The sequence below is a fragment of the Excalfactoria chinensis genome, chromosome 13, assembly GCF_039878825.1.
Source record: "Excalfactoria chinensis isolate bCotChi1 chromosome 13, bCotChi1.hap2, whole genome shotgun sequence".
Lineage (NCBI taxonomy): Eukaryota > Metazoa > Chordata > Aves > Galliformes > Phasianidae > Excalfactoria > Excalfactoria chinensis.
The window spans coordinates 15,314,438-15,340,862 of NC_092837.1; the positions used below are offsets into that span (position 1 = coordinate 15,314,438).

The 26,425-nt window shown below is 55.6% G+C and overlaps 2 protein-coding genes across 2 annotated transcripts; both read right to left on the reverse strand.

The window, feature by feature from the left end:
* Nucleotides 1-1,667: 1,667 nt before the first annotated feature.
* On the reverse strand, nucleotides 1,668-24,930 carry LOC140258390 (uncharacterized). The gene is made up of 5 exons (XM_072348600.1): nucleotides 22,205-24,930; nucleotides 9,625-12,449; nucleotides 8,749-8,834; nucleotides 3,230-6,065; nucleotides 1,668-2,439 (listed from the first exon to the last, which is right to left on the reverse strand). Exons 1-5 carry the CDS (start codon nucleotides 24,666-24,668, stop codon nucleotides 2,350-2,352), a joined length of 8,301 nt encoding a protein of 2,766 aa, XP_072204701.1. The 5' UTR covers nucleotides 24,669-24,930; the 3' UTR covers nucleotides 1,668-2,349.
* LOC140258246 (protocadherin beta-15-like) lies at nucleotides 14,056-17,977 on the reverse strand. The gene is made up of 2 exons (XM_072348345.1): nucleotides 15,403-17,977; nucleotides 14,056-14,812 (listed from the first exon to the last, which is right to left on the reverse strand). The coding sequence occupies exons 1-2, from the start codon at nucleotides 17,830-17,832 to the stop codon at nucleotides 14,723-14,725; spliced, it is 2,520 nt and encodes an 839-aa protein (XP_072204446.1). The 5' UTR covers nucleotides 17,833-17,977; the 3' UTR covers nucleotides 14,056-14,722.
* Nucleotides 24,931-26,425: the final 1,495 nt, after the last annotated feature.

The window sequence follows — 26,425 nt, forward strand, 5'->3', positions numbered from 1 at the left end:
TTTTGTTAATTGTTCTTCTCCCAGACTATAGTCAAAACTGGGGATGAGCTGACGAATGTGGAACACCTTGCATGTGGATGTACTGATACTGTTCACATAGGCTCATTTCTCAAGCATGTGCAGGTCCATTGGATGGCACATCTTCCTTCTATTGTATCAACTGCACAACTCAAAGAACTGTTACCAGCAATCTTGGTGTGGATGCATTTGATCCCACTGTCTGGATCCATTCATAAAGATTACATAAAGTACTGGTCCCAAGATAGATTTCTGCGGCACAGTGCTTGTCTCTGGCCTCACTTGGACATAGCACTCTTGAACCCGATACTATGGCTGTGACCATCCAACAATTCCTTATCCACTGAATAGTCCACCATTAAAATACACATCTCCATCTTACAGATACTATGTGGGGACATGTCAAAGGCCTTGAACAAGTCCATGTAGATGACATCACTTACTCTTCATGTGCACACAGATACTGTTACTTCATCATAGAAGTACACCAGATGGGTAAACCATGACCAATGGGCCTCAGCGAAACAATGCTGGCTGTGTCACATCACCTCCTCTTCTTGCACGTGTCTTATACATGGCTTCCAGGAGAGTCTGTTCAATGAACTCCTGCAAACAGCTTTTCTGGTTCCTGCACTTGTTCTCCTGTGGAGTTCCAAAGCAATGATGGTGCCAACTCTTCTAGAGGCCTGTTAGTATCCTCCCACACAGCCTGACACTCAGACATTACTGTGTCAGGGCAGCTCTCTGGGTTCTATTCCAAATGACGTGTTTCAATGCAGCTAACCTGGAAATATATTCAGGAGGCAGAGCAGTAGGATCATGTTGGTTTGAACACCTCAAGGATATTTTACATTGTCAAGGGCTATTGGAAGTAGCCTGGAGAAGAAGGGGAAAGGGAGAGTGAGGTAATGGTGGAAAAGGGGGTTTGTTCACACTCCCACAGTCTGGCTCCCAAGGACACAAGGGAAAATGTGCATCTCTAATGATGAGAGATGGTTCCCTAAGTACAAAGATGATGACAATGTGGAGTACAAACACCAGCCAAATCTCCTGAGTAACAGATTTAACATATCTTATCCCAATGACACATGTAACATCAAAACTATCATCTTATTCCATCCCTCACAGCATAACAGAGAATGGAGAACATACATAGTAACAAAGGTGTTCAGATACGTAGTTCAGGGAAATGCCAAAAAAGAATCAATCAAAATGAAAAAACAGTTCAGAATGTGGTCAGAAATGGTTCAACTACACGAGCACAGCTTTCAGTTCTGATTGGAAACACTCTGGGGTTATCTCAACACTTCAGTCCCACACTGGGCTCCAGCAATTACTGTTGTGGCATAACCTGGCAGCAGCTCAGCACAACATGGCCGTTCCATCACTGCCCTTCCCAATGTGATGGCAGATAGAACAGAGAAATAAATGAAACAAACAGAAACTTGTGGGTTAAGGCAAAAGCTATTTATCTACTGCGACAACAGCCAGCGTCAGAAACAGCAGCGTTCAAATTAAGCAGTGATCAATAAGAGAGCTCTTAGCTATAGCTAGAATGATATTGTGGCACAGCAGAAGATGCAGCACTTACACCAAAGCACAGATTCATTCAGTAGATTTCAGTAGAATTTATTGGGCTCTGTCAACCAACAGTCAACTCTTGGAAGCACGAGCATAACATGAAACACCAGAAGTATCACACTGCATTGAATTCCCTCCAGTATTCAACTTCATAACCCTGAAATGAACCCTTCATTCAGACTTTACACTGGGGAAGAGAACAAAGTGAATAAAAAAACCCACAGTGCCCAAAGAGGACTATTTACAGCATGCAGAACAAGGGAACTCCTGGTTGAATGTGCACTGTGTCGATGTCAGCCATCTCTATGGCAGCCAGCAGCTCGATGGTACTAAAGAATACCTTTGCTGGCAACATTCAGCTTTGCTGAACTGCTACATGTCCTGGTATTGAATAGATTGCATTATTACAGAGCCCAGCAGACAACAAAAAGGAATGCATAAAAGCAGATGAGGAAAATGATAGCTTGAGCATCAGAATATTTTAGTCCAATTCTTCACTTAGTACTTAGGAGCAATAGCACTATCACATTTAGATACCAAATCTCAGTGTTCCCAGCATGCACCCATCTCCAAACGTAACACAATTCCAAAAGAAACACAAGAATAAAGTATTGATTAAGAGGTAGGAATCCTTCCACCCACAGAAAACTCTGGCACAGCCCAGTCTCCTTTTTGGTGCATGTTGGGTCTCTCTTTCATCTCACTTGGATGTTTTCTGTCCCTGAGGACCGAGATGCTTCTCCTTGTCCCTTACTGATGGCTGAGCCAGGGGCTTTGATCCAAACTGCCATTCTCCTCCGCTGCCCCGGGAGCCGTGCCTTCAGAGAGGGGAGCTCGGCCCTGCAAAGAACAGAGCGGAGGGCTGACGTTAAGATTTTAACCATAAACTGATGCAATTCAGAAGCTGAGAAGGCTCGTCTGAACCCATGGGAATGGGAGACCAAACTTCCCTGCCCAGATGGAAAGAAAGAGGAGGGCGGGGAACGTGGATCTCTGACTTGAACAAGACAACCTTAAACCCTATAACCAGACCCATAGCCCTATTAAACCAATACACAAAGACCTCAAAAATGCAAAACCAGAAACTTTCATTGGACATGGGAGCAGGGAAAAACACAAAAAAAGTTTCCTAACAAACAAATAACATCTTTTAGTGCCAATGGTATGCAGTGGACAACGGATGGGGGAAATCTGACAGCAACAGATGGGCATCACTCACTGAGGTGGTTATCAGTTAAACTGTCACTAGTGCATTGCAGAAACAAAGTGATGCCAAGGCTATAGACTTTGGGATTAGAGACCTTGCTGCCCTTGCCCCATTGTGTTCTACAGAGCGCTGAGGCAAGACACTGTGTGTCTTATCTACCTCCTCTCGTGCCCTGCAGCTGCCCATGCTCCAACAGCCCCCCTCGAGGTAACACCTCAACAATTAACCCACAGCAAGTACACCGGGCAGATAGCCATAGCCAGAGGTGCGGGCAGCCCAAAACCTGGGAGCAGCTGAGGACCCAGTGGCAACTACAGCACCTACTTGGTTTTCTAGTCCCAACAGAAGGATCCCAGACATCAACCCCACGGGATCCCTCCCTCCCACTCCCACACCGCAGACCCCCGCGCTCCGCTCTCTCACCTGCACAGCCCAGTCGCCTTCTTCTTGCCCGAGGCCGGCCGAGCAGAGCGAGCTCCGCTGATCGGCAGCGACCGGCGGCAGCCCGGCGGGGAAGCAGGGGAAGAGCGGCCCGAGGAAGCGGAACTCGCTGTTGACGGTGCCGGAGGCGAGGCGGACGTCGTAGACGTAGCTGCGGGGCAGGGAGCCGGCGCTGCTGTCGGCGGCCGACTGCGGGAAGGTGGGCAGGGGCCCCGGCTCTCCACGCCGGGCCCGCCGCACCTTGGCGGCCACGGCGGCCGTGGCGCTGGCCACGAAGAGCGCGGACACGCAGGCCAAGCAGACGCTGAGGTACAGGGTGAGGCGGCCGTCGGGCTCGGCGGGCGGCGGCTCTTGGCCGGCCCGCAGGTGCTCTTCGGAGAAGCCGTCGGCCAGGGCCACGGCCAGGGTGGCGCTGGCGGAGCGCGGCGGCCGCCCGCGGTCCCGCACCAGCACCACCAGCCGGTGCCGGGCCGCGTCGCGCTCGCCCAGGGCGCGCGCCGTGCGCACCTCGCCGCTGTGCAGCCCCACGCGGAACAGCCCCGGCTCCGTCGCCTTGGCCAGCTCGTAGCACAGCCACGCGTTCTGCCCCGCGTCCGCGTCCACCGCCACCACCTTGGCCACCAGGTAGCCCGCCGGCGCCCGCCGCGGCACCAGCTCGCCCAGCGCCGCGCCGCCGTCGGCCGGCGGGTGCAGCACCACGGGCGCGTTGTCGTTCTCGTCCCGCACCAGCACGCGCAGCAGCGCCGTGGCGCTCCGCGGCGGAGAGCCGCCGTCGGCCGCCAGCACCGTCGCCTCCACGGCGCGCACCTCCTCGTAGTCCAGCGGCCGCACGACCGACACGGCCCCGCTCTCGGCGTCCACCGCCACGGCGGGCGCCTCCTCGCCCTCCTCCCGCACCAGCGCGTACCTCACGCGCCCGTTCGCGCCCGCGTCCGCGTCCGTCGCCTTCACGCTGCCGATCCGCACCGCGCCCGCGTCGTTCTCGCTCACCGACATGCTGTACGCCGCCTGCGTGAAGCGCGGCGCGTTGTCGTTCACGTCGCCCACGCGCACCCACACGCTCTCGCGGGCGCTCAGCCGCGTCCGGCCCCAGTCCGTCGCCACGATGCTCACGTTGTACTCGCCCGTCGTCTCCCTGTCCAGGGCCGCGCTGGTGCGCAGCTCGTAGTGGTCGGCGAACGCGGCCGTCAGGCTGAACGGCACGTCGCCCTCGATGGCGCACTCCGTCCGCCCGTTGTCGCCGGAGTCGCGGTCCCGCACGCTCAACAGGGCCACCACGGTGCGGGGCGGCGCGTCCTCGGGGATGGACGCGCTCACCGAGCTCAGCTCGATCTCCGGCGCGTTGTCGTTCACGTCCAGCACCTCCACGTGAACCTTGCAGTGCGCGTATAGACCACCGCCGTCCGTCGCTGTCACTACCATCTTGTGGGTTTTCGCTTCCTCGAAGTCCAGGATACCAGAGACTCGAATCTCCCCAGTATCAGCATTAAGATCAAAGAGGTGTTTGGACCGCGCAGATGCCTGAGTGAACTCGTATCGCACTTTGCCGTAGGAACCTTCGTCGGGATCCGTGGCCGACACCCGGACCACCAGCTGCCCCGGAGGACTGTTCTCGGCCACGCGCACCTCGTACACCTCCCGCGAGAACACCGGCATGTTGTCGTTGGCATCCAGCACCACCACCCGGACCTGAACCGTGCCAGACCTGGGCGGTGAGCCCCCGTCCGTGGCAGTGAGCACCAAATGCAGCTCCGGCTGCTCCTCCCGGTCCAATGGCCTCTCAAGAACAAGCTCTGCGTTTTTGGCTCCATCATCTCCTTTTTCGAGAGCAATGGAGAAATGCGAGTTCGGGGAGAGGCTGTAATTCTGCAAACCGTTTATACCCACGTCCTCATCCTGAGCATTTTCCAGCGGGAACCGAGATCCGGGTATTGCCGTTTCAAGAATCTTTAAAACCACCTCCTTCTGTGGGAACTCGGGGGAGTTGTCGTTCACGTCCCGAACCTCCACCTCCCCGCGGATCAGCTGCACCGGGTTCTCAAAGAACAGCTTAAAGAAGAGCGCGCAGCTCTCGCTGTTCGGACAAATCCGCTCTCGGTCCAGCGTCTCCGTCACCGTCAGGACGCCGCTGTGCGGATCCAGGCGGAAATGCTGCTCGCTCCCCTCGGACACCACGCGCGCCTTGCGAGCCGCCAGCTGGCTCGGAGAAAGCCCCAGGTCCTGGGCCACGTTGCCCACCAGCGACTCCCTCGCCATTTCCTCCGCCACGGAATAGCGCAGCGTTTCGGCCCCGCTCTCCCACACGCAAACGCACACCAGCCACAGCAGCACTTGCCTCTCGCCGCCGCCGCCGCCTCTCCGGCTCCCGCTCGCCGTCCCGCTCCGCCACAGCCGGCCTTTCCCAGCGGCCCCCATCGCTCGCAGCCTTTCTCGCCGGGCCAAAACCTCCTCACCCACAAGCCGCCTTTGCCGGCAGCTCGGCCCCAAAGCCCCCGAGCGCCCGGCTCCGTGCCCCGCCGCCCTTCCCGAGCAGCTCGCACGGCTCTGCTGGGCGCCTGCGCCTGAAAGCGCGCTGCGGGCAGAGGGAGCTGCCGCTCCGTGGCCAACATCCCCACCCAGCGGCGCAACCACGAATCGCTCCTTCTCCTTCTTCCGAGCAGTTGCCGGTTCGAATCTCCTTTCCTCTTGCACACACCACTCCAAAAGCCAATTGTAAATACTCGCCGCGTTTGTCAGCAGGCTTCCTGCTTGCTCGCAGAGTTCTGTTCTCGGTATCTCTTCTCGGCTCTCCAACACGGGCTCTTTTGCTCCATGAAGTCTCAAAATGGCAAAGTGTTGTTTCCAATGAGTGTAGGTTCACTTTTTCCTCACTCTGTGTTCTTTTTAATAAATAAATTACAGTTGCCTTGAGGGACGGTCCTGATACGAAGCAGCTTTGAGGTTAAGATGCTTCAAGAAAATGATTCAACATCACTCCTGCTTGTTTTCACATTAGAGCAATTATTCTGCTCTAGGACAGAATCTGGACCATGTTTTTCTTCACACTGTGTATCACACCTCACCCAAAGGACCCAGGGCTCCAATTCTTTCCCTTCTGAATGGCATCTTTCTTCTCCAAAATGACAAACACATCCTCCCTTGCTCCTATGCCAGAGTGTGCTTCCACAGAACAAAATTTCCACACCTGACTGAAAATTCTCCCCAGCTGCACACAAACCAATCCAACAGCTTGCATGTGGATGTAATGAAACTGTTCACATAGGCTCTTTTCTTAAGCATGTGCAGGTCCGTTGGCTGGCACATCTTCCTTCTACTGTATAAACTGCACAACTCAAAGAACTGTTACCAGCAATCTTGCTGTGGGTGCATCCGATGCTACTGTCTGGATCCATTCATAAAGATTACATAGAGTACTGGTCCCAAGATAGATGCCTGTGGCACAGCATAGTACTCCTGAACCCAAAACTATGGCTGTGACCATCCAACAATTCCTTATCCACTGAATAGTCCACCATTAAAATACACATCTCCATCTTACAGATACGATGTGGGGACATGTCAAAGGCCTTGAACAAGTCCATGTAGATGACATCACTTACTCTTCATGTGCACAAGGATGCTGTTACTTCATCATAGAAGGACACCAGACTGGTCAGCCATGACTCATGGGCCTCAGAGAAACAATGCTGGCTGTGTCACATCACCTCCTCTTCTTGCACGTGTCTTATACATGGCTTCCAGGAGAGTCTGTTCCCTGAACTGCTGCAAACAGCTTTTCTGGATCCTGCACTTGTTCTCCTGTGGTGTTCCAAAGCAATGATGGTGTTCACTCTTCTAGAGGCCTGTTAGTATCCTCCCACACAGCCTGACACTCAGACATTACTGTGTCAGGGCAGCTCTCTGGGTTCTATTCCAAACAAGGTGTTTCAATGCAGCTAACCTGGAAAGGTGTTCAGGAGGCAGAGCAGTAGGATCATGTTGGTTTGAACACCTCAAGGATATTTTACATTGTCAAGGGCTATTGGAAGTAGCCTGGAGGAGAAGGGGAAAAGGAGAGTGAGGTAATGGTGGAAAAGGTGGTTTGTTCACACTCCCACAGTCTGGCTTCCAAGGACTCAAAGGGAAAATGTGCATCTCTAATGATGAGAGATGGTTCCCTAAGTGCAAAGATGATGACAATGTGGAGTACAAACACCAGCCGAATCTCCTGAGTAACAGCTTCAACATATCTTAACCCAATGATACATGTAACATCAAAACTGTCATCTTATTCCATCCCTCACAGCAAAACAGAGAACGGAGAACATACATAGTAACTAAGGTGTTCAGATACGTAGTTTAAGGGAAATGCCAAAAAAGAATCAATCATAATGAAAAAACAGTTCAGAATGTGGTCAGAAATGGTTCAACTACATGAGCACAGCTTTCAGTTCTGATTGGAAACACTCTGGTCAGATCAGGGGTTATCCCAAAACTTCAGTCCCACGCTGGGCTCCAACAATTACACTTGTGGCATAACCTGGCAGCAGCTCAGCACAACATGGCCGTTCCATCACTGCCCTTCCCATTGCAATAGCAGATAGAACTGAGAAACAGATGAAACAAACAGGAACTTGTGGGTTTAGACAAAAGCTATTTATCTACTGCGACAACAGCCAGCGTCAGAAACAGCAGCGTTCAAATTAAGTAGTGATCAATAAGAGAGCTATTAGCTAGAATGATATTGCAGCACATCAGAAGATGCAGCACTTACACCAAAGCACAGATTCCTTCAGTAGATTTTCAGTAGAATTTATTGGGCTCTGTCAACCAACAGTCAACTCTTGGAAGCACGAGCATAACATGAAACACCAGAAGTATCACATTGCATTGAATTCCCTCCAGTATTAAACTTGATATCCCTGAAATGCACCAGAACCCTTCATTTAGACTTTACCTTGGGAAAGAGAACAAAGTGAATAAAAAAGAAACACAGTGCCCAAAGAGGACTATTTACAGCATGCAGAACAAGGGAACTCCTGGTTGAATGTGCACTGTGTCAGTGTCAGCCATCTCTATGGCAGCCAGCAGCTTGATGGTACTAAAGAATACCTCTGCTGGCAACATTCAGCTTTGATGAACAGCTACACGTCCTGGTATTGAATAGATCACTACAGAGCCCAGCAGACAACAAAAAGGAATGCATATAAGCAGATGTAGGAAAATGATAGCTTGAGCATCAGAATATTTTCATCCAATTCTTCACTTAGTACTTAGGAGCAATAGCACTATCACAGTTAGATACCAAATCTCAGTGTTCCCAGCATGCACCCATCTCCAAACGTAACACAATTCCAAAAGAAACACAAGAATGAAGTATTGATTAAGAGGTAGGAATCCTTCCACCCACAGAAAACTCTGGCACAGCCCAGTCTCTTTTTTGGTGCATGTTGGGTCTCTCCTTCATCTCACTTGGAAGTTTTCTGTCCATGAGGACCGAGATGCTTCTCCTTGTCCCTTACTGATGGCTGAGCCAGGGGCTTTGATCCAAACTGCCATTCACCTCCGCTGCCCCGGGAGCCGTGCCTTCAGAGAAGGGAGCTCGGCCCTGCAAAGAACAGAGCGGAGGGCTGACGTTAAGATTTTAACCATAAACTGATGCAAACCAGAAGCGGAGAAGGCTCATCTGAACCCATGGGAATGGGAGACCAACATTCCCTGCCCAGAGGGAAAGAAAGAGGAGGGTGGGGAACGTGGATCTCTGACTTGAACATGACAACCTTAAACCCTATAACAAGATCCATAGCCGTATTAGACCAATACACAAAGACCTCAAAAATGCAAAACCAGAAACTTTCATTGGACATGGGAGCAGGGAAGAACACAAAAAAAGTTTCCTAACAAACAAATAGCATCTTTTAGTGCCAATGGTATGCAGTGGACAACGGATGGGGGAAATCTGGCAGCAACAGATGGGCATCACTCACTGAGGTGGTTATCAGTTAAACTGTCACTAGTGTGCTGCAGAAACAAAGTGATGCCAGGGCTATAGACTTTGGGATCAGTGACCTTGCTGCCCTTGCCCCATTGTGATCTACAGAGCGCTGAGGCAAGACACGGTGTGTCTTATCTACCTCCTCTTGTGCTTTGCAGCTGTACACGCTCCAACAGCCCCCTTCGAGGTAACACCTCAACAATTAACCCACAGCAAGTACACCGGGCAGATAGCCATAGCCAGAGGTGTGGGCAGCCCGAAACCTGGGAGCAGCTGAGGACACAGTGGCGACTACAGCACCTACTCGGCCTTCTAGTCCCAACAGAAGGATCCCAGACATCAACCCCACGGGATCCCTCCCTCCCACTCCCACACCGCGGTCCCCCGCGTTCCGCTCTCTCACCTGCACAGCCCAGTCGCCTTCTTCTTGCCCGAGGCCGTTCGAGCAGAGCGAGCTCCGCTGATCGGCAGCGACCGGCGGCAGCCCGGCGGGGAAGCAGGGGAAGAGCGGCCCGAGGAAGCGGAACTCGCTGTTGACGGTGCCGGAGGCGAGGCGGACGTCGTAGACGTAGCTGCGGGGCAGGGAGCCGGCGCTGCTGTCGGCGGCCGACTGCGGGAAGGTGGGCAGGGGCCCCGGCTCTCCACGCCGGGCCCGCCGCACCTTGGCGGCCACGGCGGCCGTGGCGCTGGCCACGAAGAGCGCGGACACGCAGGCCAAGCAGACGCTGAGGTACAGGGTGAGGCGGCCGTCGGGCTCGGCGGGCGGCGGCTCTTGGCCGGCCCGCAGGTGCTCTTCGGAGAAGCCGTCGGCCAGGGCCACGGCCAGGGTGGCGCTGGCGGAGCGCGGCGGCCGCCCGCGGTCCCGCACCAGCACCACCAGCCGGTGCCGGGCCGCGTCGCGCTCGCCCAGGGCGCGCGCCGTGCGCACCTCGCCGCTGTGCAGCCCCACGCGGAACAGCCCCGGCTCCGTCGCCTTGGCCAGCTCGTAGCACAGCCACGCGTTCTGCCCCGCGTCCGCGTCCACCGCCACCACCTTGGCCACCAGGTAGCCCGCCGGCGCCCGCCGCGGCACCAGCTCGCCCAGCGCCGCGCCGCCGTCGGCCGGCGGGTGCAGCACCACGGGCGCGTTGTCGTTCTCGTCCCGCACCAGCACGCGCAGCAGCGCCGTGGCGCTCCGCGGCGGAGAGCCGCCGTCGGCCGCCAGCACCGTCGCCTCCACGGCGCGCACCTCCTCGTAGTCCAGCGGCCGCACGACCGACACGGCCCCGCTCTCGGCGTCCACCGCCACGGCGGGCGCCTCCTCGCCCTCCTCCCGCACCAGCGCGTACCTCACGCGCCCGTTCGCGCCCGCGTCCGCGTCCGTCGCCTTCACGCTGCCGATCCGCACCGCGCCCGCGTCGTTCTCGCTCACCGACATGCTGTACGCCGCCTGCGTGAAGCGCGGCGCGTTGTCGTTCACGTCGCCCACGCGCACCCACACGCTCTCGCGGGCGCTCAGCCGCGTCCGGCCCCAGTCCGTCGCCACGATGCTCACGTTGTACTCGCCCGTCGTCTCCCTGTCCAGGGCCGCGCTGGTGCGCAGCTCGTAGTGGTCGGCGAACGCGGCCGTCAGGCTGAACGGCACGTCGCCCTCGATGGCGCACTCCGTCCGCCCGTTGTCGCCGGAGTCGCGGTCCCGCACGCTCAACAGGGCCACCACGGTGCGGGGCGGCGCGTCCTCGGGGATGGACGCGCTCACCGAGCTCAGCTCGATCTCCGGCGCGTTGTCGTTCACGTCCAGCACCTCCACGTGAACCTTGCAGTGCGCGGACAGACCCCCGCCGTCCGTGGCTGTCACTATCAGCTCGTGGGTTTCTTCCGCCTCAAAGTCAATGTTCCCTACGATCTGAATCTCCCCGGTATCAGGATTGAGATCAAATACTTGCTGGGACCTCTCAGTTATCTGGCTCAGTTCATACAGAACTTTGCCGTAGGAACCTTCGTCGGGATCCGTGGCCGACACCCGGACCACCAGCTGCCCCGGGGGGCTGTTCTCGGCCACGCGCACCTCGTACACCTCCCGCGAGAACACCGGCATGTTGTCGTTGGCATCCAGCACCACCACCCGGACCTGAGCCGTACCTGACCTGGGCGGTGAGCCCCCGTCCGTGGCCGTGAGCACCAAATGCAGCTCCGGCTGCTCCTCCCGGTCCAATGGCCTCTCAAGGACAAGCTCCGCGTATTTCGATCCATCTTTCCCAGTTTCGAGAGCTAGGGAGAAATGCGAGTTCGGGGAGAGACTGTAATTCTGCAAACCGTTAATACCCACGTCTTTATCTCGTGCTGCTTCCAGTGGGTAACGAGATCCGGGAGATGCCGATTCGGGAATCCTTAAATCAACGTCCTTTTTCCTGAACACAGGGGAGTTGTCGTTCACGTCCCGAACCTCCACCTCCCCGCGGATCAGCTGCACCGGGTTCTCAAAGAACAGCTTAAAGAAGAGCGCGCAGCTCTCGCTGTGCGGACAGATCCGCTCTCGGTCCAGCGTCTCCGTCACCGTCAGGACGCCGCTGTGCGGATCCAGGCGGAAATGCTGCTCGCTCCCCTCGGACACCACGCGCGCCTTGCGAGCCGCCAGCTGGCTCGGAGAAAGCCCCAGGTCCTGGGCCACGTTGCCCACCAGCGACTCCCTCGCCATTTCCTCCGCCACGGAATAGCGCAGCGTTTCGGCCCCGCTCTCCCACACGCAAACGCACACCAACCACAGCAGCACTTGCCTCTCGCCGCCGCCGCCGCCGCCGCCTCTCCGGCTCCCGCTCGCCGTCCCGCTCCGCCACAGCCGGCCTTTCCCAGCGGCCCCCATCGCTCGCAGCCTTTCTCGCCGGGCCAAAACCTCCTCACCCACAAGCCGCCTTTGCCGGCAGCTCGGCCCCAAAGCCCCCGAGCGCCCGGCTCCGTGCCCCGCCGCCCTTCCCGAGCAGCTCGCACGGCTCTGCTGGGCGCCTGCGCCTGAAAGCGCGCTGCGGGCAGAGGGAGCTGCCGCTCCGTGGCCAACATCCCCACCCAGCGGCGCAACCACGAATCGCTCCTTCTCCTTCTTCCGAGCAGTTGCCGGTTCGAATCTCCTTTCCTCTTGCACACACCACTCCAAAAGCCAATCGTAAATACTCGCCGCGTTTGGCAGCAGGCTTCCTGCTTGCTCGCAGAGTTCTACTCTGGGTTTCACTACTCTGATCTCCATGCCGAACTCTTTGCTCGTTGCAATGTGGAATTTGCATCATATTTTTTCCTTTCCATCGGTGGCATTGTCATATTTTCCTCATTTTCTCTTCTTTTGAATCAGGCAGTGATAATAAAGAAGAGGAGCGTGTGAACACATAGCATAACTGGATGTGACGGTTGGTGCCAGAGAGCTTACAGGGAAATCTGCTGTAAGGAGGTGATTCACCAGCACTCCAGCTTGCTGTCATACCAGGAAGATGATTCTCCTCTAGGACCGAATCCTGGTGCTGCTTTCTTCACATTGGGTTAGGTACAGCAGCTCATCTGAAGGACCCAGGGCTCTCATGCTTTCCTGTGTGAAAGGCCTTGTTCTTCTCTGATATGGCAAACATACCCACCACTGTAGCTGTGCTTGATTTTATCACAGCAAAACAAAGCTCTCACACCTGATTGAAAGTTGTCCCCAGTTGTATACAAACAAATCAAAAAGATGCAATCTACATTCACAATTTGGAGATTCAGTCGTCTGGGGATTCCAATGATGGAGCAATAAAGATGGCAGGGCAGGGGAAGAGAAAGGAACAGAAGGCATAGACTCGGTCACCTTTGCTTTATAATTTCCCTGTAAGTACTGGAAGGCCACAATGAGTTCTCCCCAGGTCCTTTTCCAGGCCCAACAATTCACAGGGGCTCACTTTTCAAGCTTTTCCAGGCCTCTTTGAAAGGTGACCCTTCCATCTACTCTATCATCTGTACCACTCTAAGAAATGTTACCTGCAGACTTGCTGAGGTTCCATTTGATCCCACTGTCTTGATCCACTGATAGAGATGTTGAAGAGCACTGGTCCCAAAACAAGTGGGGGACACCACTCAGATAAGAAATGCAGATAGAGATAGAGAAAAGAAATGATGCATGCTACACCACCATCTGCTTACCAATGCCCTGCCTGTTGATGATCAGTACCTGCCCCCTCCCCTCACATCTCCCCACTTCTGTAGTCCTGTGTGATGTCACATTGCAGAGAATTTCTTTGATCAGTTTAGAGCAGCTGTCCAGCTTCTGCCCCATCTCAGTTTCTTGTGCTCCACTGGCCCTCTCACTAACATAGAAGTACAACAAGCTAAGTGTTGTCCTTGGCTCTGTGCAGCGCTGCTCAGCAACTACTCAACAGTCACTCTTCTAAACGTGGTTTTCCTCCTAACAGTAAAACAAACCATCTGTACAAGCAGTATTAAAAACAAAAGATGGCTGTAGGTCATCAGCAGCACATAAAGTGGGGAATGTGGCTCCACTTTCATGCTACAGAAAGGTTACATTACCACACAGCATGTTACTTTGTTCTCCGCGTTCAGCACAGGGTTCTCAAAGAGAAGCACCCTGCAACTGAACATTCATACCACTGTGACAGGAAACAGATCCAGGCTGAGAAGAACTTCCACAGACAACTCCCACAATGACTGTCCTCATTTCACAGGGACACTCAGCCCTTCAGCTTCAGGCATAGAAGGCTGTGAGAGCAACAGTGATCCTTAATGCACCTTTTATGTACAATAATAACTTTGCACGTACGAGTGAAGCTCACATTGTCAGGTTTCTCAGTAGATTTTATTGGTTTCTGTCACCAGGCATTCAATTCTTGGAAATATATGAGGAATGTGAAATAGCACATTGCTTTCAATATTCTATTATCTAGCAGTCATATTCCTGAGGTACCCTAGAACCATTCATTTCGACTTTATGTTGGGAAAGAAACCAAACCAAACCCAAATGCAGTGCTCAAAGAGCACTCGGTACAGCATAGAGAAACAGGGAACTGCCCACTGAATGTGCACTGTGGGAATATCAGCCATGTCCACGGCAGACAGCTTCTCAGTGATAACAAAGAATGTCTCTGCTAAAACCTTCAGCTTTGATTTATAGGTACGCAGCCTGGTAATGAATAGATTACATTATTACAGAGCCTGTCTGACATCAACAACAAAAAATGCATAAAATCTCATATCTGAAAATGGTATCATGAGGATTGGAATCCTTCTTGATTTTTTCACTTAATACTCAGGAGCAAAAGCACTATTAAAACGCGATACCAAACCTCAGTGTTCCTAGCATGCATCCACATACAAATGTATCAACATTTCAGAATAAATACATGACTAAAGTACAGATTGAGAGGAGATTGTCCTTTTCAAACAACAGATTTCGGCTTTCTTGTTTATTTTTGGTGCATATTTGGCCTCTACTTCATTTTGCTTTGAAGATATCTGTCCATGAGGACTGAGATGCTTCTCCTTCTCCTCCCCTACTTATGGCTGAGCCAGGGGTTTTGATCCAAACTGCCATTCTCCTCTGCTGCCCCGGGAGCCGTGCCTTCAGAGAGGGGAGCTTGGCCCTGCAAAGAACAGAGCGGAGGGCTGACTTTGGCATGTTAACCGTAAGCAGGTGTCAATGAGAAGCTGAGAAAGCTCATCTGAACAAATGAGAATGGGAGACCACTCTTCCCTATGTGGAGGCAATGGAAGAGGAGGGCGGGGATGTGGCTCACTGAAAGGAACAACTCAACATTAAAACCCTATAACGAACCCGATAGCCTTACATATGGCTTACATAAAGCCCTTCTTATGGACATCAGAAAAGTATAAATAGAAATCCTTTCTGGATCAGGAAGCAGACAAACTGTTTTCTCATGAACAAGTAACGTGCGCGAATGCTAACGGTATAAAGAGGAATATGGTTATGGGAACTCAAACAGCAAAGAAGGGGAACAGGGCCCTGAGGTGATATCGGATAAACTATCGCTAACGCTCTGCAGGAAAAACATGATGCCATCACACACACGGCCTCTCCAATGCTCCCCGATGTCCCACGGCCGCACTCGGGGCAGGACCCTCACCCCCACTCTTTCTCCATGCCTCCCCCTCAACAGCAGAATGCGTAACCCCGCATTCCCACACCGAGGACCCCCGCGCTCCGCTCACTCACCTGCACAGCCCAGTCGCCTTCTTCTTGCCCGAGGCCGGCCGAGCACAGCGAGCTCCGCTGATCGGCAGCGACCGGCGGCAGCCCGGCGGGGAAGCAGGGGAAGAGCGGCCCGAGGAAGCGGAACTCGCTGTTGACGGTGCCGGAGGCGAGGCGGACGTCGTAGACGTAGCTGCGGGGCAGGGAGCCGGCGCTGCTGTCGGCGGCCGACTGCGGGAAGGTGGGCAGGGGCCCCGGCTCTCCACGCCGGGCCCGCCGCACCTTGGCGGCCACGGCGGCCGTGGCGCTGGCCACGAAGAGCGCGGACACGCAGGCCAAGCAGACGCTGAGGTACAGGGTGAGGCGGCCGTCGGGCTCGGCGGGCGGCGGCTCTTGGCCGGCCCGCAGGTGCTCTTCGGAGAAGCCGTCGGCCAGGGCCACGGCCAGGGTGGCGCTGGCGGAGCGCGGCGGCCGCCCGCGGTCCCGCACCAGCACCACCAGCCGGTGCCGGGCCGCGTCGCGCTCGCCCAGGGCGCGCGCCGTGCGCACCTCGCCGCTGTGCAGCCCCACGCGGAACAGCCCCGGCTCCGTCGCCTTGGCCAGCTCGTAGCACAGCCACGCGTTCTGCCCCGCGTCCGCGTCCACCGCCACCACCTTGGCCACCAGGTAGCCCGCCGGCGCCCGCCGCGGCACCAGCTCGCCCAGCGCCGCGCCGCCGTCGGCCGGCGGGTGCAGCACCACGGGCGCGTTGTCGTTCTCGTCCCGCACCAGCACGCGCAGCAGCGCCGTGGCGCTCCGCGGCGGAGAGCCGCCGTCGGCCGCCAGCACCGTCGCCTCCACGGCGCGCACCTCCTCGTAGTCCAGCGGCCGCACGACCGACACGGCCCCGCTCTCGGCGTCCACCGCCACGGCGGGCGCCTCCTCGCCCTCCTCCCGCACCAGCGCGTACCTCACGCGCCCGTTCGCGCCCGCGTCCGCGTCCGTCGCCTTCACGCTGCCGATCCGCACCGCGCCCGCGTCGTTCTCGCTCACCGACATGCTGTACGCCGCCTGCGTGAAGCGCGGCGCGTTGTCGTTCACGTCGCCCACGCGCACCCACACGCTCTCGCGGGCGCTCAGCCGCGTCCGGCCCCAGTCCGTCGCCACGATGCTCACGTTGTACTCGCCCGTCGTCTCCCTGTCCAGGGCCGCGCTGGTGCGCAGCTCGTAGTGGTCGGCGAACGCGGCCGTCAGGCTGAACGGCACGTCGCCCTCGATGGCGCACTCCGTCCGCCCGTTGTCGCCGGAGTCGCGGTCCCGCACGCTCAACAGGGCCACCACGGTGCGGGGCGGCGCGTCCTCGGGGATGGACGCGCTCACCGAGCTCAGCTCGATCTCCGGCGCGTTGTCGTTCACGTCCAGCACCTCCACGTGCACTTTGCAGTGCGCGGTCACGCCCCCGCCGTCCGTGGCTCTCACTACCAGTTTGTGGGTTTTCGCTTCCTCGAAATCAAGATTACCGACGATCCGAATCTCTCCGGTATCAGCGTTCAGATCAAAGAGACGCATAGATGGATCTGACATCTCCGTGAACTCATACTGCACTTTCCCGTTGGAGCCTTCATCGGGATCTGTGGCCGACACCCGGACCACCAGCTGCCCCGGAGGACTGTTCTCGGCCACTCGCACCTCGTACACCTCACGCGAGAACACCGGCACGTTGTCGTTGGCATCCAGTACCACCACCCGGACCTGAGCCGTGCCAGACCTGGGCGGTGAGCCCCCGTCCGTGGCAGTGAGCACCAAATGCAGCTCCGGCTGCTCCTCCCGGTCTAGCTGCCACTGCAGGACGAGCTCCGGGAAATCAGCTCCATCTTCTCCTTTTTGAACTAGCGAAAAATGTGAGTTTGGGGAGAGACTGTAATTCTGTAAGCCGTAAATCCCCGAGTCTTTATCCCGAGCTCTTTGGAGGGGGTACCGTGTACCAATGGATGCCGTTTCAATAACCTTTAAAACCATCTCCTTCTGCGGGAACTCGGGGGAGTTGTCGTTCACGTCCCGAACCTCCACCTCCCCGCGGATCAGCTGCACCGGGTTCTCAAAGAACAGCTTAAAGAAGAGCGCGCAGCTCTCGCTGTGCGGACAGATCCGCTCTCGGTCCAGCGTCTCCGTCACCGTCAGGACGCCGCTGTGCGGATCCAGGCGGAAATGCTGCTCGCTCCCCTCGGACACCACGCGCGCCTTGCGAGCCGCCAGCTGGCTCGGAGAAAGCCCCAGGTCCTGGGCCACGTTGCCCACCAGCGACTCCCTCGCCATTTCCTCCGCCACGGAATAGCGCAGCGTTTCGGCCCCGCTCTCCCACACGCAAACGCACACCAGCCACAGCAGCACTTGCCTCTCGCCGCCGCCTCTCCGGCTCCGGCTCCCGCTCGCCGTCCCGCTCCGCCACAGCCGGCCTTTCCCAGCGGCCCCCATCGCTCGCAGCCTTTCTCGCCGGGCCAAAAGCTCCTCACCCACAAGCCGCCTTTGCCGGCAGCTCGGCCCCAAAGCCCCCGAGCGCCCGGCTCCGTGCCCCGCCGCCCTTCCCGAGCAGCTCGCACGGCTCTTCTGGGCGCCTGCGCCTGAAAGCGCGCTGCGGGCAGAGGGAGCTGCCGCTCCGTGGCCAACATCCCCACCCAGCGGCGCAACCACGAATCGCTCCTTCTCCTTCTTCCGAGCAATTGCCGGTTCGAATCTCCTTTCCTCTTGCACACACCACTCCAAAAGCCAATTGTAAATACTCGCCGCGTTTGGCAGCAGGCTTCCTGCTTGCTCGCAGAGTTCTGCTCTCGGTTTCACTTCTCAGGTCTCCTACACGAACTCTTCTGCTCTCTGAAGTCTCAAAATGGCAAAATGTTGTTTCCATTCAGTGAAGGTTCACGTTTTCCACAGTCTGTGTTCTCTTTAATCAGTAAATTGCAGGTAACTTGAGGGACGGTCCTGATACGAAGCAGCTTAGAGGTTAAGATGCTTCAAAAAAATGATTCAACAACACTCCTGCTTGCCTTCACACTAGAGCAATTATTCTGCTCTAGGACAGAATCTGGATGATGTTTTCTTCACAGTCTATCACACCTCACTCAAAGGACCCAGGGCTCCAATTCTTTCCCTTCTGAATGGCATCTTTCTTCTCCAAAATGAGATACTTGTCCTCCCTTGCTCCTATGCCAGAGTGTGCTTCCACAGAACAAAACTTCCACACCTGACTGAAAATTCTCCCCAGCTGCACACAAACCAATCCAACAGCTGCAAACTGCTTTCACAGATTGGTGATACAGAGGGTTTGTAACACCAGAAAGGGTGCTTCAGAAGGGCAGGACATGGAATGGCAGGGAAGATCTTGGACTTCCTCATTTTATAAGCTCCCTTTGGGTACTGAAAAGCCACAATGAGGTATTCACACTGTTTTGTGCAGGCTGAATAAGCCACTCTGCCACAGCCTTTCTTCAAAGCACATCTGCTCCAACCTGAACACAGACCAGCACACGTTATTCCAGGTGGTTCCTAATGAGGACAACGCAGAGACAGACAATCACCTCTTAATCTGCTAGCCACCTCATTTTTGATGGAACCAAGGATACAGGTGTCCATTGTGGCTCCACACAGGCATTTATGGCTCATGTCAAACTCTTTATCTGCTTAAAACTCCAAGTCCGTCTCCACCGGGCTGCTCTTTCTTAGTTCTTCTCCCAGACTATACTCAAAACAGGGGATGAGCTGACCAATGTGGAACACCTTGCATGTGGATGTACTGATACTGTTCACATAGGCTCATTTCTTAAGTATGTGCAGGTCCGTTGCATGGCACATCTTCCTTCCTTCAACTGCACAACTCAAAGAACTTTTACCAGCAATCTTGCTGTGGGTGCATCTGATGCTACTGTCTGGATCCATTCATAAAGATTACATAGAGTACTGGTCCCAATATAGATGCCTGTGGCACAGTGCTTGTCTCTGGCCTCCACCTTGACATAGCACTCTTGAACCCAATACTATGACTGTGACCATCCAACAATTCCGTATCCACTGAATAGTCCACCATTAAAATACACGTCTCCATCTTACAGATACGATGTGGGGACATGTCAAAGGCCTTGAACAAGTCCACGTAGATGACATCACTTACTCTTCATTTGCAAAGGGATGCTGTTTAATCACCATAGAAGTACACCAGATGGGTCAGCCATGACACACGGGCCTCAGCGAAACAATGCTGGCTGTGTCACATCACCTCCTCTTCTTGCACGTGTCTTATACATGGCTTCCAGGAGAATCTGTTCAATGAACTGCTGCAAACAGATTTTCTGGTTCCTGCACTTGTTCTCCTGTGGAGTTCCAAAGCAATGATGGTGCCCACTCTTCTAGAGGCCTGTTAGTATCCTCCCACACAGCCTGACACTCAGACATTACTGTGTCAGGGCAGCTCTCTGGGTTCTATTCCAAACGATGTGTTTAAATGGAGCCTACCTGGAAAAGTGTTCAGGAGGCAGAGCAGTAGGATCATGTTGGTTTGAACATCAAGGGTATTTTACATTCACAAGGGCTATTGGAAGTAGCCTGGAGAAGAAGGGGAAAAGGAGAGAGAGGTAATGGTGGAAAAGGTGGTTTGTTCACACTCCCACAGTTTGGCTCCCAAGGACACAAAGGGAAAATGTGCATCTCTGATGATGAGAGATGGTTCCCTAAGTGCAAAGATGATGACAATGTGGAGTACAAACACCAGCCAAATCTCCTGAGTAACAGATTTAACATATCTTAACCCAATGATACATGTAACATCAAAACTGTCATCTTATTCCATCCCTCACAGCATAACAGAGAACGGAGAACATACATAGTAACTAAGGTGTTCAGATACGTAGTTCAGGGAAATGCCAAAAAAGAATCAATAAAAATGAAAAAACAATTTAGAATGTGGTCAAAAATGGTTCAACTACACGAGCACAGCTTTCAGTTCTGATTGGAAACACTCTGGTCTGATCTGGGGTTATCGCAACACTTCAGTCCCACGCTGGGCTCCAACAATTACTCTTGTGGCATAAGCTGGCAGCAGCTCAGCACAACATGGCCGATCCATCACTGCCCTTCCAAGTGTGATGGCAGATAGAACAGAGAAATAAATGAAACAAACAGAAACCTGTGGGTTAAGGCAAAAGCTATTTATCTACTGTGACAACAGCCAGCGTCAGAAACAGCAGCGTTCAAATTAAGCAGTGATCAGTAAGAGAGCTCTTAGCTATAGCTAGAATGATATTGTGGCACAGCAGAAGATGCAGCACTTACACCAAAGCACAGATTCATTCAGTAGATTTTCAGTAGAATTTATTGGGCTCTGTCAACCAACAGTCAACTCTTGGAAGCACGAGCATAACATGAAACACCAGAAGTATCACACTGCATTGAATTCCCTCCAGTATTAAACTTCATAACCCTGAAATGCACCAGAACCCTTCATTTAGACTTTACACTGGGGAAGAGAACAAAGTGAATACAAAAACCCACAGTGCCCAAAGAGGACTATTTACAGCATGCAGAACAAGGGAACTCCTGGTTGAATGTGCACTGTGTCAATGGCAGCCATCTCTATGGCAGCCAGCAGCTCGATGGTACTAAAGAATACCTCTGCTGGCAACATTCAGCTTTGATGAACAGCTCCACGTCCTGGTATTGAATAGATTGCATTATTACAGAGCCCACCAGACAACAAAAAGGAATGCATAAAAGCAGATGTAGGAAAATGATAGCTTGAGCATCAGAATATTTTCGTCCAATTCTTCACTTAGTATGTAGGAGCAATAGCACTATCACAGTTAGATACCGAATCTCAGTGTTCCCAGCATGCACCCATCTCCAAGCTTAACACAATTCCAAAATAAGCACAAGAATAAAGTATTGATTAAGAGGTAGGAATCCTTCCACCCACAGAAAACTCTGGCACAGCCCAGTCACTTTTTTGGTGCATGTTGGGTCTCTCTTTCATCTCACTTGGAAGTTTTCTGTCCATGAGGACCGAGATGCTTCTCCTTGTCCCTTACTGATGGCTGAGCCAGGGGCTTTGATCCAAATGGGTATTCTCCTCCGCTGCCCCGGGAGCCGTGCCTTCAGAGAGGGGAGCTCGGCCCTGCAAAGAACAGAGCGGAGGGCTGATGTTGTGATTTTAACCATAAACTGATGCAAACAAGAAGCTGAGAAGGCTCATCTGAACCCATGAGAATGGGAGACCTACCGGCCCTGCCCAGATGGAATGAAAGAGGGGGGCAGGAACACGGAACTCTGACCTGAACAAGACAAGGTTTAAACCCTATAACCAGACACACAGCCCTATTAAACCACTACAGAAAGACCTCGAAAAAGCAAAACCAGAAACTTTCATTGAAGGGGTCAATGGACATGGGAAGTCAGAGAGCAACAGATGGGTAATGCTCACTGAGGTGATATCACTTATGCTGTCACTAATATGCAACATAAAGCAAGCAATTCCAGGGCTATAGACTATGGGATGAGTGACCTTGCTGTCCCTGCCATATAGGGTTCTACAGAGCACTGAGGCAGGACCCAGTGTTTCTTCCCAACTGCTCCCCTGCTCTGCAGCTGCCCATGCTCAAACAGCCGCCCTTGGGGTGACACCTCAACACTTCACCAGCAGCAAGTACACCGGGCAGATAGCCATAGCCAGAGGTGTGGGCAGCCCGAAACCGGGGGAACAGCTGAGGACCCAGCGGCGACTACAGGACCTACTCGGCCTTCTAGTCCCTCTACGGGGATCCCCAACACCATCCCACGGGATCCCTCCCTCCCACTCGCCCACCGAGGTCCCCCGCGCTCCGCTCTCTCACCTGCACAGCCCAGTCGCCTTCTTCTTGCCCGAGGCCGGCCGAGCAGAGCGAGCTCCGCTGATCGGCAGCGACCGGCGGCAGCCCGGCGGGGAAGCAGGGGAAGAGCGGCCCGAGGAAGCGGAACTCGCTGTTGACGGTGCCGGAGGCGAGGCGGACGTCGTAGACGTAGCTGCGGGGCAGGGAGCCGGCGCTGCTGTCGGCGGCCGACTGCGGGAAGGTGGGCAGGGGCCCCGGCTCGCCCCGTCGGGCCCGCCGCACCTTGGCGGCCACGGCGGCCGTGGCGCTGGCCACGAAGAGCGCGGACACGCAGGCCAAGCAGACGCTGAGGTACAGGGTGAGGCGGCCGTCGGGCTCGGCGGGCGGCGGCTCTTGGCCGGCCCGCAGGTGCTCTTCGGAGAAGCCGTCGGCCAGGGCCACGGCCAGGGTGGCGCTGGCGGAGCGCGGCGGCCGCCCGCGGTCCCGCACCAGCACCACCAGCCGGTGCCGGGCCGCGTCGCGCTCGCCCAGGGCGCGCGCCGTGCGCACCTCGCCGCTGTGCAGCCCCACGCGGAACAGCCCCGGCTCCGTCGCCTTGGCCAGCTCGTAGCACAGCCACGCGTTCTGCCCCGCGTCCGCGTCCACCGCCACCACCTTGGCCACCAGGTAGCCCGCCGGCGCCCGCCGCGGCACCAGCTCGCCCAGCGCCGCGCCGCCGTCGGCCGGCGGGTGCAGCACCACGGGCGCGTTGTCGTTCTCGTCCCGCACCAGCACGCGCAGCAGCGCCGTGGCGCTCCGCGGCGGAGAGCCGCCGTCGGCCGCCAGCACCGTCGCCTCCACGGCGCGCACCTCCTCGTAGTCCAGCGGCCGCACGACCGACACGGCCCCGCTCTCGGCGTCCACCGCCACGGCGGGCGCCTCCTCGCCCTCCTCCCGCACCAGCGCGTACCTCACGCGCCCGTTCGCGCCCGCGTCCGCGTCCGTCGCCTTCACGCTGCCGATCTGCACCGCGCCCGCGTCGTTCTCGCTCACCGACATGCTGTACGCCGCCTGCGTGAAGCGCGGCGCGTTGTCGTTCACGTCGCCCACGCGCACCCACACGCTCTCGCGGGCGCTCAGCCGCGTCCGGCCCCAGTCCGTCGCCACGATGCTCACGTTGTACTCGCCCGTCGTCTCCCTGTCCAGGGCCGCGCTGGTGCGCAGCTCGTAGTGGTCGGCGAACGCGGCCGTCAGGCTGAACGGCACGTCGCCCTCGATGGCGCACTCCGTCCGCCCGTTGTCGCCGGAGTCGCGGTCCCGCACGCTCAACAGGGCCACCACGGTGCGGGGCGGCGCGTCCTCGGGGATGGACGCGCTCACCGAGCTCAGCTCGATCTCCGGCGCGTTGTCGTTCACGTCCAGCACCTCCACGTGCACTTTGCATTGCGCTGAAAGACCCCCGCCGTCCGTGGCTCTCACTACGAGCTCGTGGGTTTCGTCCTCCTCAAAGTCCACTGTGCCCGAGACCCGGATCTCCCCAGTATCAGAGTTGAGATCAAAGAGCTGTCGGGAACCCGGTGACGTCTGGGTGAAAGTGTACCATAATTTGCCGTTGGAGCCTTCGTCGGGATCCGTGGCCGACACCCGGACCACCAGCTGCCCCGGGGGGCTGTTCTCGGCCACGCGCACCTCGTACACCTCCCGCGAGAACACCGGCATGTTGTCGTTGGCATCCAGCACCACCACCCGGACCTGAGCCGTGCCAGACCTGGGCGGCGAGCCCCCGTCCGTGGCCGTGAGCACCAAATGCAGCTCCGGCTGCTCCTCCCGGTCCAACGGCCTCTCAAGGACGAGCTCTGCATATTTTCCTCCACGTTTCCCCTTTTCGATAGCTAGGGAGAAATGCGAGTTCGGGGAGAGGCTATAATTCTGCAAACCGTTTACACCCACGTCCTCATCCTGAGCATTTTCTAGAGGGAACCGAGAGCCTGGTGTTGCCGTTTCGACAATCTTTAAAACCATCTCCTTCTGCGGGAACTCGGGGGAGTTGTCGTTCACGTCCCGAACCTCCACCTCCCCGCGGATCAGCTGCACCGGGTTCTCAAAGAACAGCTTAAAGAAGAGCGCGCAGCTCTCGCTGTGCGGACAGATCCGCTCTCGGTCCAGCGTCTCCGTCACCGTCAGGACGCCGCTGTGCGGATCCAGGCGGAAATGCTGCTCGCTCCCCTCGGACACCACGCGCGCCTTGCGAGCCGCCAGCTGGCTCGGAGAAAGCCCCAGGTCCTGGGCCACGTTGCCCACCAGCGACTCCCTCGCCATTTCCTCCGCCACGGAATAGCGCAGCGTTTCGGCCCCGCTCTCCCACACGCAAACGCACACCAGCCACAGCAGCACTTGCCTCTCGCCGCCGCCGCCGCCGCCTCTCCGGCTCCCGCTCGCCGTCCCGCTCCGCCACAGCCGGCCTTTCCCAGCGGCCCCCATCGCTCGCAGCCTTTCTCGCCGGGCCAAAAGCTCCTCACCCACAAGCCGCCTTTGCCGGCAGCTCGGCCCCAAAGCCCCCGAGCGCCCGGCTCCGTGCCCCGCCGCCCTTCCCGAGCAGCTCGCACGGCTCTGCTGGGCGCCTGCGCCTGAAAGCGCGCTGCGGGCAGAGGGAGCTGCCGCTCCGTGGCCAACATCCCCACCCAGCGGCGCAACCACGAATCGCTCCTTCTCCTTCTTCCGAGCAGTTGCCGGTTCGAATCTCCTTTCCTCTTGCAATACACCAGTGCAAAAGCCAATTGTAAATACTCGCCGCGTTTGGCAGCAGGCTTCCTGCTTGCTCGCAGAGTTCTGCTCTGGGTTTCACTTCTCAGGTCTCCAACACGGACTCTTCTGCTCTCTGAAGTCTCAAAATGTCAATGTGTTTTTTCCATTGAGTATAGGTTCACTTTTTCCTCACTCTGTGTTCTTTTTAATCATTAAATTGCTGTTACCTTTAGAGATGGTCCTCATAGATTCCATCTCAGAACAGGAGCCTGGCAGCATTGAGGTTAAGATGCTTCAAGAAAATGATTCAACATCACTCTTGCTTGCTTTCACACTAGAGCAATTATTCTGCTCTAGGACAGAATCTGGACGATATTTTCTTCACAGTCTATCACACCTCACCCAAAGGACCCAGGGCTCCAATTCTTTCCCTTCTGAATGGCATCTTTCTACTCCAAAATGACAAACATATCCTCCCTTGCTCCTATGCCAGAGTGTGCTTCCACAGAACAGAACTTCCACACCTGACTGAAAATTCTCCCCAGCTGCACACAAACCAATCCAACAGCTTGCATGTGGATTTAATGAAACTGTTCACGTTGGCTCTTTTCTTAAGCATGTGCAGGTCTGTTGCATGGCACATCTTCCTTCTACTGTATCAACTGCACAACTCAAAGAACTGTTACCAGCAATCTTGCTGTGGGTGCATCTGATGCTACTGTCTGGATCCATTCATAAAGATTACATAGAGTACTGGTCCCAATATAGATTCCTGTGGCACAGTGCTTGTCTCTGGCCTCCACCTGGACATAGCACTCTTGAACCCAATACTATGACTGTGACCATCCAACAATTCCTTATCCACTGAATAGTCCACCATTAAAATACACGTCTCAAACTTACAGATACGATGTGGGGACATGTCAAAGGCCTTGAACAAGTCCATGTAGATGACATCACTTACTCTTCATGTGCACACGGATGCTGTTACTTCATCATAGAAGGACACCAGACGGGTAAGCCATGACCCTCGTGCCTCAGCGAAACAATGCTGGCTGTGTCACATCACCTCCTCTTCTTGCACGTGTCTTATACATCGCTTCCAGGAGAGTCTGTTCAATGAACTGCTGCAAACAGCTTTTCTGAATCCTGCACTTGTTCTGCTGTGGAGTTCCAAAGCAATGATGGTGCCCGCTCTTCTAGAGGCCTGTTAGTATCCTCCCACACAGCCTGACACTCAAACATTACTGTGTCAGGGCAGCTCCCTGGGTTCTATTCCAAACAAGGTGTTTCAATGCAGCTAACCTGGAAATATACTCAAGAGGCAGAGCAGTAGGATCATGTTGGTTTGAACACCTCAAGGATATTTTACATTGTCAAGGGCTATTGGAAGTAGCCTGGAGGAGAAGGGGAAAGGGAGAGTGAGGTAATGGTGGAAAAGGTGGTTTGTTCACACTCCCACAGTCTGGCTCCCAAGGACACAAGGGAAAATG

Excerpts from the sequence above, each read along its gene's own strand:
- LOC140258390 (XM_072348600.1), bottom strand. The coding sequence starts at position 24,668 with ATGGGGGCCGCTGGGAAAGGCCGGCTGTGGCGGAGCGGGACGGCGAGC. Across the intron at positions 8,835-9,624 it reads AAGGCGACTGGGCTGTGCAG|GGCCGAGCTCCCTTCTCTGA; the intron begins GTGAGAGAGCGG and ends TGTTCTTTGCAG. Across the intron at positions 2,440-3,229 it reads AAGGCGACTGGGCTGTGCAG|GGCCGAGCTCCCCTCTCTGA; the intron begins GTGAGAGAGCGG and ends TGTTCTTTGCAG.
- LOC140258246 (XM_072348345.1), bottom strand. The coding sequence starts at position 17,832 with ATGGGGGCCGCTGGGAAAGGCCGGCTGTGGCGGAGCGGGACGGCGAGC. Across the intron at positions 14,813-15,402 it reads AAGGCGACTGGGCTGTGCAG|GGCCAAGCTCCCCTCTCTGA; the intron begins GTGAGTGAGCGG and ends TGTTCTTTGCAG.